The sequence below is a fragment of the Trifolium pratense genome, linkage group LG2 (assembly GCF_020283565.1).
Source record: "Trifolium pratense cultivar HEN17-A07 linkage group LG2, ARS_RC_1.1, whole genome shotgun sequence".
NCBI lineage: Eukaryota > Viridiplantae > Streptophyta > Magnoliopsida > Fabales > Fabaceae > Trifolium > Trifolium pratense.
This window is the reverse complement of record NC_060060.1, coordinates 50,113,652-50,125,374: the sequence shown is the minus strand read 5'-3', so window position 1 is coordinate 50,125,374 and position 11,723 is coordinate 50,113,652. Positions and strand designations below refer to the sequence as shown.

Sequence of the window (11,723 nt, the reverse complement as noted above, 5' to 3'; positions counted from 1 at the left end):
AAACTTATAGTATGGTTTCCAATAAAATATAGTCGATGGTTATTGAAACCATTTAGCAATAACAATGGTTTCGCTGTATAATATTGGGGAACCATTTGATGTACTTAATGGTTTCAGTGTAGTTAAAATATAGACGATGGTTATTATAATACCAACAAAAAACATGAAATGACCAAGTACGATTAATACAAGTCTAATGCTTTTGTAACAAAGTCTAATACAAAATTATAACATGTAAATATATCAATCAGCAGCCTCTTTCCCCTTTAAATCCTCAGCCCCTCTCTGTTTTCTCTTCCGGTGTATAAGGAATTTCTGGTATTCTCTAGCCAATTCATAATCACTTTTAAGTCGTTTCTTTGATCTAATTGGATTTGGTCTTTTTTTGAACTTTGGACCAGTCGACTTTTGAGCATCAGATGCTTCACTGACAGCTGCTGTATTGCAAGACTTAGATGGCGTAACGGAAGATGACTTAGATGGCGTCACGGAAGATTGAACTGTATGAATACCTTTCGAAGTAAGCAACTCCTCTGCCTTTCTCCCAGCTTCAAGAACACCATTAAGAAAAATTTGAGAAGCCTCAGGATCTGCACAAACACGTGTACAAAGCTTAACTGTAACAGCACAAATTTGTTGATATCGTTGTGCTTGAGTCGCGCCTTCAGTGGCAACATTGATAGTAGATTTAACAGACTGACGCACATCTCTACACCAACGCTTTAACACATATTCTGCAGGTATTGTCTTCAAACCATGATATTGCACAGAACCACCGAAAAACTCCAATATTTTGAAAACATGTCGACACAAGAAACCCCTGTTCTCAAACATACGGCATGTGCAGCTAATACGTTTGGCCCTAATATCAATTGTCACAAGCCGTTCATCAAGTCGATCATGCTTTTCAAAGTTTGGGGAAAGGTTTTCAGCAACTTCTTCATCCAAAACATCACGGTTTGAAGGCCCATCATTACAAGCATCATCATAATTAACACCATCTACTTCCTCAGGTTCATCAACATGTACAATTGTAAAAACTTTGAAAACCTTATCAAATGCAGAAACTTGGGGTGTGACCTCTTCATAAAAGTATTTGAAAGAAAAATCATACTGCCTATGAATGAATGCAAAGCAAGTTGGGGTGTATTTGTTTACAACTGACCGCATCAGTTGACTGTTGGGATAATTGTTTTTTGCTCTAGTGTTTGCAGCCTTAAAGTCTAACTCAGTATGATTATCCCTCATTCTCTGGACCATAATATTAAAATGATTGAAGAATATAACAAGTGAATGATCAGGCTGCAGAAAACGACGGAGAAAGGCATTGAAGGACTCACTTAATTGAGTTGTTTTCAAACCAGCAGTAAAATGAGATTTGACCCAAGCTGAAGACCAATGCATACGATTCCTGTAAGTTTGAACAAGCCACTTAAAGTCTGCAGTTGGCCTTCCATCAAAACAGGTTTTCATCATCTGATCCCAATTGTAATCAAAATCTGATTCAGTCTCAACATTTGAAATCAAAATATTCAACTCATCAAAAAAGCACTATTTGCACGAGACCCGAGATTCTTCTTTGCATTCTCTGCCATATGTCATGAGCAAAGTCCATGAAAAACACCTTCAAAAATATTTGGAACTGACTTCAACAATGCAGTCGCCTGATCCGTGTATATCGATTGTGGTTTTTTATTGGACATACATTTCAAAAATGTTGTAAACAACCAGTCAAAAGTTGTTGCAGTCTCGTCATACAACAGGGCAGCGCCAAATAACACACTTGTACGATGATTGTCAAAGCCCATGAATGCAGCTGAAATGTAAAAATGAACCAAATCAGAACAAAAAAAAGCATATATCAAAGTTACAGTATAGCAAAACCATTAGAGTGGTCAAATGGTTTAAACATGTTATACAATGAAACCATAACTGTGGCTAAATGGTTTACCAATGACCTACATTAGAAATTATAAGAAATATATAAGAAAAACACCTCTGATAACATCACAAGACTACAAATCTCATAAGGTACAAATTTGGTTAGATGAAAACAATGATGGAACTACTATTCATATATTATTCTGCTAGAAACCATTAGAGTGGTCAAATGGTTTAAACATGTTATACAATGAAACCATAACTGTGGCTAAATGGTTTCAATAAGTTCAAATTACCTATACTATTCATGGCAACACAGTGCATAACATAATGATATCAAACCAGTAATTTCAAAACCTGATAGAAGTTCAAAAAACTAACCTAAAGGGCGATACTGATTATTGGTTCGGTAAGTTGTATCAAAGCTTATAACATCACCAAATAAGGCATAATCATGCTGCATAATCCCATCTGCCCAAAAAATACTAGCTATATCTTCCGCAGCATCAACTTGAATATCATAATAAAAGGATGGTTTCGACAGAGCTTCATTTCTAAAAAAATCTTGAATCACGGTTGCCTCACCAACTAGCATCTCTTTTTGCCGATTTGTCATCAGATAATTCTTTAAATCCGAAAATCGAAAAGGCAAGTTATCTGTTCCTCCAACTCCCTGACCCATGACTTCATAAGAAGTTCTCATCGACATCCCGGCTTTCGAATTTATTACAGCAAGCTGTCCTTGCACTTCATTGACTCGTCTGAATGATCTCAAGTAACATCCATGTTTCGGTTTATGTAACGGATGACAATGGGGCACATCCCATTTGTATATCTTAAAGACATTCAGAGTTTCATCCAACTTCAAAAATATGGCAGCTGTACAACCAACCCTTTCCTCAGGTTTTTCTTTTACTTTCTCAAATTCAACCACAACCGGACTCTCTGATTTTGGCTTGTTCTTCGGATCAAGCAAACTTCCTTTCTTGTAACCTTGTTTGTTACATCCATATCGTAGATAGTGTATTTTATCAGTTGGCTGATTCTGTGAATTGTTTCTTGATTTCAACAAAATCCGAATTGAAAACCCACTTTTAAGTGCATAATCACCATAAAATTTTTCAACCTCTTCAACCGATTTAAAAGCAAGAGACTCCCAAGTTTCTTTTTTAGTAGGATAGTAGCATTGCAAACTATCAGCAAGTGTGTCTGAACTATCAACAACAGGCATTTGGGCAATTCCAGATGAAGTTGATGTCAAATCCATTGAAAACAGAAACAATCCCCTATAAACGACAATCATTTAACATTAAATTAACCACTGAAAACACCAAGCAAAGTAACATGCATGCAGTAGTATACTTAAAATACCATTTACATACACAAGCGTTGTTCTTTAAACCATTGAACAGTCTTAATGGTTGTACTGTTGCACATCTGGAAACCATTTAACAATAATAATGGTTGCATTTAATTTAAAGCAGATGACAATAATGATGATGATGCTGATAATGATACATTAGAATTAATCCACTAATATGAAGACATACAACCCAAAAATTCATCAACATTACAATTAATTGAATAATAGTAATATGCATCACCAATGAGTAAAGCAGCAGTTCATTGCCCTGTATAGAAGCTTGCAAACATAGAGAATGTGATACCTTTCTGCATCAGTGCAGAGTCCAATTTCATCTACATGCTATGTTCTACATATTTGTCAAGAGTCCATGTACCATTACTTTATCATCTAGATCACAAAATTTTGAGAACAAATAGGAGTATATGCCTTTATCAACAACTCTTTTTAAGTATGACTCTAGTTCCCATCTAGACAAAGAACTCTATGAACCTTACCAGTTACCATCTTGACTGAACATAACATACAGTTTAATTAGTAGCATTTTTTTATTAGTAGCATTGACCACTCTTCCTTTATCATCTATCAAGTACTCTACAACACGGACACTTTTGGTTGAAGACATGTCCGGTGTCCAACATATGTCAGTATTAGACACCAACACAACACCGACACATGTAATTATATTCAGTTAATTCATTTTCTCAAATTATTGACAATGTTCACTTGTCAAGCTGAGTCCGACGTCTATCCTTCATAGATCAGAAAATTTCTCCAGACACAACCAAACTATTAATGTCCACACAACAATTTGTCTTATAAGCTAACTTCTAACTATTTCACTCTATATTTACCTTGATTTTCCTCCAAAAGTTTCGCCTTGTCGTCTTAATCTTGTATCTAGAGAGATTTTCTTGATGCTACTCACTCGTGCAGTGCTGCGAAACAAACGCCTCTAAAGAGTCGATTGATCAACACTTATGTGTTCAACAGTCTGTCATAAAAAAATTGTCAATTATACACAAAATTTGTCAAGATAGCAAAAGGCAATATACTTTTCATTCATATATAGCACCAACACAACAAGTAATTATCACTACCTGTTAATTTTTAAGAACAACATGTAATTATGCTAAAAAATACACTAATTACATGATTAATAATTCAGTTACCATACTCTAGTTATACTGAATTCATTTATTTAAATGGTTTCAATGTGTTGTCTCCTGAAACCATTACTAGTGCAAAAATGGCTTATCAATGGCCTCCATGCAAAAATTGTTAAAAACATAAATCCATTAGAAAAAAACACCCTCCCTCTGATAAAATCAGCAGACTAGCAATTTCTTAAACACCCAAACTAGTGATTCTTGTACCTCTTCATGCAAATCAATAAATAACCACAACCATTCACAGATTTAACAAATACTGAAAAACACATAATAATCAAAATCAGTAGAAAAAAAACTCATGAAACAACCTCCAAATCAAATGTGATCACTGTGATTTGAACTGTGTTTGAAGTAATGTTGCCGGCGATGTCGATTAATGATGAAATCGATTTCGGTGATGATGATTTCAGCGAATCATGGAATAGGTGACCGTGATGATGATTTGGATGATGATGATTCCGGCGAATGATGCAATCGGTGACAGAGATGATGATTCCGGCGGCAGAGATCGTCGGAGAAGATTTGATAAGCTCGTGTGAAAATCGTTTGAAGAATTCCGTTAATTTTGGTGACGGAATCCGTTAGCTCATGTGAAAGAGTGTGATTATTACACGTGTCACGTAATCTGAAGGCTGAGGTTCAATTCCTTTGACAGGCTGAGATTGTAACACGTGTAAATGACATCTGGTGGTTGTGCTTTACTTATGCACCGTGCATAAGTATCAGGCTTATGTATAATAACTTCAGCCGTGAATTTAACGTATTAGAATTAAAATGATTTATCTTTTTTAGTAAATGATTTTCTTAAATTCCTCAATTTTTTTTTTAAATAGAATCTTTAAAAAGTGTCATAGCAAGACTCAATTAAAAATATTATGAAAATATTAAAAAAGTTTTTTGATTAAAACAGTTAGGTTATTTGAACATCAATATAATAATATGGTATGTGTTTATTTATATAATATGGTATGTGTTTATTTTTATTTTCCTTTTAAATTTCATTTTTTATACTTTACGTGGATTTGAAAACTATATACCAATTTTTCTAATGTTACAACATTTTTCTAAATAAAATATTATATAAGTGATCAGGTTTAGTTTAGCGGTGAAGAATTTAGAAAGTATACTAGAGATTTTGGATTTGATATCCTAAACTCCATCGTAAATCAAAACAAATTATGTTAAAGATATTCAATTTTTTTTTTTTTGACTAAAGATATTCAAATATTATATTTTACCAAACATATTGAAAATATATTTGTACATAGTCAATTCAGTTAAGTAATTGATCTTTTCTATTAAAGGAACTCTTTAAACATTGAATTTAAAGAAATTTTTTATTCAAAAAATTAAACACTATAAATTTTAATGCGTTGACTTTATGCATTTCCATAAAAATTCTATAAAAAACTTACTATTTATTAAATAGTGCCCCCAAGACACTCGTTGACATTTGCCTAAAGAATAAACTTGTAAAAACAACATTCACTATCAATAAATTTAGAAGTCCCTGCGTCAAAAAAAAATAATTTAGAAGTCCCTCTAAGCATATAGCTCAATTTGTAGGAAAATTACATGTAAATTTCAGGGACGGAGTTCGAACGCTGGTACACCCGTTATATCACTTTAAAAAGCGAAAAACTAGCTGCCTAACAAAAATATAAACAAATGACGCTCATCTTTCTTGATGTTTAGCTAAATGTCACACACTCCCCTAGCTTTTAGCTTATTATATGAGCTTATAAGCTTGTTTCAAAAAATTAGAGGTGTTTCGTAACAAGCTTTTTTTACTAGCTTGTAGTTTTTTTTCAGATGTTATTTCAAGTAGCGTTTGAGCTTATAGCTTTTTACACTTTATTCCATATTTACCCTTTAATTTAATAACTACCCACTCTAAGAAATAAACTACTCACTAACAATTATGTCATTTTATATTTATTAATCACTTTAAAAGCTAATTTTACCAAACACTTTAATTTCAATTAGCTATCTTTTCAGCTATCAGCTATAAGCTAGTGATGGTGGCTCTGCAAGTGCACAGAATCTCAACCAAGTAATAAAGTAGTAAGTTATCGTTCTCCACAAGGATTGTGTCAAAGTTATCAGTTTTGATTAAGAATTTATGTGCTGAAAGTAAATTAAAGTAAAAGGTTTTGCATTCGCTTTTTTTGATTGAATGAGTTTTGACAAATAAAAGTAAATAGCAATTAAAGTAAAGAGCAATTGAAATAAAGAGTTGAGTTTCAAATGAGAACTGGTGGTTAAGTACTTTCGAATTCCTCCTATATTCCTGTTTGGTAACTAGCGCTATATCTGCTTACTATCGAAGTATTATTTGGTGATTAATTTCTATTAAAGTAAGCCTAATATAACTTTACTTACTTCTATTGTAATCTGTTTAGGTTGAACCACTTACAGTAGGTTTAGCCTTCGTTATTTCATGTCCTTACCTTTAACAGGTTCAGCCTCGAAGGGGCGTCCTTACCTTTAGAGGTTCAAAATTTAACAAGTTCTTTAGCATTCTTGGTTTCCTAATATTAGTACAGAATTTAACTATGTGTAATTCTTAATCTCAAACCTAACCGCAGATACTGAATTTAATGGTCTCATTTAAGTAGGTTATAGTATCTCTTTGATTCAGAAGTCTTAGATGTGTCACGGTATCCACTTCGACCCTAGTTACTAGCAAAATATGCGGCCGTTCGTATATGCTAATGTGTAAAACGATAAATAGAGATACTAACAGATAATAAATGAATAGCAATTTGTAAATAGTCTTGGAATATAACCAAATTACATGTTTCAAGCATTCCTAGGGGAATTCATCTACTTGACATAACCCTGGGTTTAGCTACTAAAGACTATAATAAAACAATAAGGAAAAGAAATTATAAATATTACCCCTATACCTTTGGAGCACCTAGGCCTTCCTTGCCTCCTCCTTAGAGTTCTCCTAACTCTCTTTTGAGTATCACTATTGTTGAGTGATTTCTGAATGAATAATAGTGAAGGAGAAGAGCTCTATTTCGGGTCCATCGCACCCAACGTGGCCACGATGGCGTGTAATTTCGCCTCATCGTGGCCACGATGGATCGTATCGTGGTACGATAGAAAATCTTCTCCAGATTTACTGCTTTTTTCAACCGCCTTCATCGTGCTACGATGACAAGTCATCGTGGTACTTGTCATACTAAATAACAATAACAATGTTACTTTTCTATCTATCTATCTATCTATCTATCTATCTATCTATCTATCTATCTATCTATCTATCTATCTATCTATCTATCTATCAAACTCTAAATTTGTAGAAAATCCGCATGTTAAAAAGAAAAATTCAGAAGGAGGTTTCATCTTTTATCGATCTTTTTCTTGATTTGAAAATTGAGGTTTGATTTTTCCACCAAACCTTGTCCAAAATGGTCATCAACTGCTTTCTACCAGACAACCATGTAATTGACTATTTGTGCAAAAGTGGGGTAAAAACAAGCAACACTTATTTTAACACGTAATAACAACAACTCCAAACCACAAGACAAATTATGGAAAACCATATTCTAAATTAAAGACAAATTATAAACTTCCAAAATGTAAACAGTAAACATATGCCATAGCAATGAAGATCACTCACATTATATAATTATATTTGTTAAACTAAAACATCATAACATCCCATATGGTCTATAATTTCTAAATAGTCGTTGGATTAAAATCAGACGAAATACATTTTAAGCCGATTTTTTCTATTTTGTTCAAAATAAAATAAAAAAACTAAGTTTAAATTTGCACCATCTAATTTCAATCCAATTATCAATATGACTGACTACGTGAATGCGGAACATGCAACCACCGTACGAATACCTAATTTCCAATCTCAAAATGTAGCATTGCACGTCTCTAGGTTCTGGCCTATTACCAATAATTCATCAAAACTAAATTACCACACAAGTACACAACTGTGAATTTACCAATAATTCATCATAACAAATTTATTACAACAATACTAATCATCATCATCATCATTTAGAATTGTTGGAAACTCTATTGATGAAATCCTTAACTTGCAAAATCAATTGAGTAGCCTCAGCCAAATCAGGGAAAACATAAAAAGCATGAATCATAGTTGGATATTCAATTAACTCAGCATTTTTACCACATTTCTTCAACCAATCATAATACCTCTTTTGCCAATCATTTAACGGGTCAAACCCGCCCACAAAAACAAGTGTGTCCGGATAATCCAAACCCGACAAATCCTCCGCATTCGGCCCACTAACATTAGCCGCGCCATGATCCCGATCTGATCCTTCCGGCAAAAACACCTTCCACAACCAATCCGTCCTCGCCATCGACACCAAAGGCGATCCTTCGAGACTAATCTCCGACTCAGTCCTCTCCTCCCCTCCAAAATACGGTTGGATCGAAACCAACCCGATCACCCGGATTCTCTGTAGCCCCGCTTTGCAAACCCGAACCGCAACATGATGTGCTATATTTGCACCAGCACTGTCTCCGGCAATGAAACATTTTGACATGTCAGCATTTTCCGGTAAAACGGATTTATTCTCGTCGAGAAATTTCAGCACCGATTCTCCATCTTCATATTGCGACGGATACCGAAACTCCGGTGTGAGACGGTAGTTAACGGAGACAACAACAGCGTTGATTTTCCGGCAGAATCTACGGCAAACAGCGTCGTAAGCAACAGAAGCGGGAGAGAGATAGGTAAATCCACCGCCGTGGAAGAAAAAGATGACCGGAAGAGACGTAATTTTGGTTTCATCTCCGACGGTGGCGCCGGTGGGAGTGAAAAGACGGAACCAAACATTATGATCGGCGTTAACGGTAACGTCTTTGGTTGAAACGCCGTTAACGGGAGTGGCGTTAGGAGAAGTTTTACGATCTATGAAATTGAGAAAACCGCGGTTAACGGTGCCGTTAGATCGACGTGTAGCGTCCGTTAAAGTCGTAAGGAACGAAATACCAACGCGAGTTTTCCAAGGAAGAAAGGGTTTCTTCTTGGTTTCGTTTGGTGAAGACGACATTGTCGTTTTGAGGTTTTGAAGTTTTTTGATTGAACGTAAAAAAATAAAAAAAAGAAGATGAGAAGGTTAGATAAATAATGAAGGGTGCCCTTAGGGCACATGTTAAGATATACCAAAATAGAAATTCAATATTTAATGATATAAAAAAATTAATGTTTCAAAAGTCAAAATACATAAATTAGCATTTAATAATTTATATTTTTGTTTTCTTAACATATGCCTTAAGGGCACAAGTTAACATTCTCCAATAATGAATGATAGTAGTTGAAGTTTGCTATCTGTTTTTGTAGAAAAATTAATGGGTTCATAAATTCTTAGGATTCGAATTACACGTAACTGCATTATTGCTTATAATACTACTGTTTATTTGTCGTCTGATTTAAATCAACGTCGAAGATCAATACATTATATGGAACTGATTATGTAACGTGGATCGTTTGATGGGCTTGATCTCATATTAATTGTTTAGATTACTTATAATGTAAAACTACGTGTATTGTAACAATTACCGCAAGAGATTCAAGTGCAGAAATTTGTTGGTGGTGGTTGTCCGTGGAAAAAGATGTAGGGTGTGTTTGATTCGTAAAATAATAAGGATTGGACAGAACAGTACATGACAGAACAAGGTAATACAGACAAGATAAAACTGGACCTGAGATATATAGGGCGGTAATATTTTTATATTCAAAAATAAAATGGGTATTTTCGTATTTTTTATAGTTGTACTGTGGACAAAAAGTTGTACCGTGGTTCAGTGAGAGACAAAAAATCTTGTTTTTGTCTTGTCCCTTACTATCAAATTTGTCCAATTCCATAACCAATTTTAAATCAAACAGGATACAACAAAAGTTGTCCAGTTCAGTCCCCTATTTTTTAGTAAATCAAACGCACCAGTAAGATATTTTATTTTTATTAGTACAGTATGATGTTTTTATCGTTGTTAACAATAACTAATTTCTGTTGGGAAACTTGTGGGACATATAAAATCGGTTTTCGCAATTGAATTTTTTCTATAAGCATGAGTCAAAAATCAAACTCATGACTACATGCTTAAAAAGAGCAAGACTCTTTTCACTTGAACCAATTTATTATGGGAATGATATTTTTCTTTTAATAATTAATAATGAATAGAAACAAAATAAAGATCATCGGTGTTGGATTGTTGTTGACTACTAATGATTTATTTAAAATAAATAAATAGGAGTGAAAAGTATCATTAAGTTATATGCTAGCTTATAGCTGATAGTTGAAAAATTAGCTAATAGCTGAAAAGTAACTGATTGAAATTAAAATGTTCGGTAAAATTAATTTTTTAAATGATTTTTTTTAACAGCTTTTTAAATGATTGATAAATATAAAAAGACTTAAAAAGACATTTATATGTAGTGGATAGTTTTTTTTTAGAGGGTAGTTTTTTATTTTATAAAAAACAATAAAATTAAAGGTTAAGAATGAAAGAAAAAAAAAACTATGAAAAGCTTTAAGCTATAAGTACAAACGCAACTTGAAATAACATCTAAAAAAAACTATAAGCTCGTGAGAAAAGCTTTTTAACAAACATTTTTATTTTTTTCAAACAAACTTATAAGTTAGTCCAATAAGCAATAAGCTAGCTTATTGAACTTACCAAACACACCCTAAACTACTAATGATTTCTTTGTGTTTAGTTTTCACTAATGATTTGACAACTGCCTAACATATTTCTTACGTATAAGACTAAAATTAAAAAAAGAAAAAGAAATCCTAATGTTGTTTTTGGAATATTAAATAATAAGCTTTTATGAAACGTGTGAATTTAACGTATTAGAATTAAAATGATTTATCTTTTTTAGTAAATGATTTTTTTAATGTACCAAAAAAAATGATTTTTTTAAATTCGTCAATTTTTTTTTAAATAGAATCTTTAAAAAGTGTCATAGCAAGACTCAATTAAAAATATTATGAAAATATTAAAAAAGTTTTTTGATTAAAACAGTTAGGTTATTTGAACATCAATATAATAATATGGTATGTGTTTATTTTTATTTTCCTTTTAAATTTCATTTTTTATACTTTACGTGGATTTGAAAACTATATACCAATTTTTCTAATGTTACAACATTTTTCTAAATAAAATAGTATATAAGTGATCAGGTTTAGTTAAGTGGTGAAGAATTTAGAAAGTATACTAGAGATAATTTTGGATTTGATATCCTAAACTCCATCGTAAACCAAAAAAAATTATGTTAAGATATTCAAATATTATATTTTACCAAACATATT

At 32.9% G+C, this 11,723-nt stretch overlaps 3 protein-coding genes across 3 annotated transcripts; all 3 read right to left on the bottom strand.

The window, feature by feature from the left end:
• Nucleotides 1-243: 243 nt before the first annotated feature.
• On the bottom strand, nt 244-1,476 carry LOC123904881 (protein FAR-RED IMPAIRED RESPONSE 1-like). Its single transcript, XM_045954487.1, has one exon. The coding sequence runs from the start codon at nt 1,474-1,476 to the stop codon at nt 244-246; it is 1,233 nt and encodes a 410-aa protein (XP_045810443.1).
• Nucleotides 1,477-2,311: 835 nt separating this feature from the next.
• LOC123904880 (protein FAR1-RELATED SEQUENCE 5-like) lies at nt 2,312-3,148 on the bottom strand (the record flags this gene model as incomplete). The annotated part of the gene is made up of 1 exon (XM_045954486.1): nt 2,312-3,148. A coding segment is annotated over exon 1 (837 nt), but the record flags the coding sequence as incomplete, so codon positions are not given.
• A 5,064-nt stretch (nt 3,149-8,212) lies between these two features.
• LOC123911009 (probable carboxylesterase 18) lies at nt 8,213-9,947 on the bottom strand. Its single transcript, XM_045962320.1, has one exon. The coding sequence runs from the start codon at nt 9,459-9,461 to the stop codon at nt 8,436-8,438; it is 1,026 nt and encodes a 341-aa protein (XP_045818276.1). The 5' UTR covers nt 9,462-9,947; the 3' UTR covers nt 8,213-8,435.
• Nucleotides 9,948-11,723: the final 1,776 nt, after the last annotated feature.

Excerpts from the sequence above, each read along its gene's own strand:
- LOC123904881 (XM_045954487.1), bottom strand. The coding sequence starts at position 1,476 with ATGATGAAAACCTGTTTTGATGGAAGGCCAACTGCAGACTTTAAGTGG.
- LOC123911009 (XM_045962320.1), bottom strand. The coding sequence starts at position 9,461 with ATGTCGTCTTCACCAAACGAAACCAAGAAGAAACCCTTTCTTCCTTGG.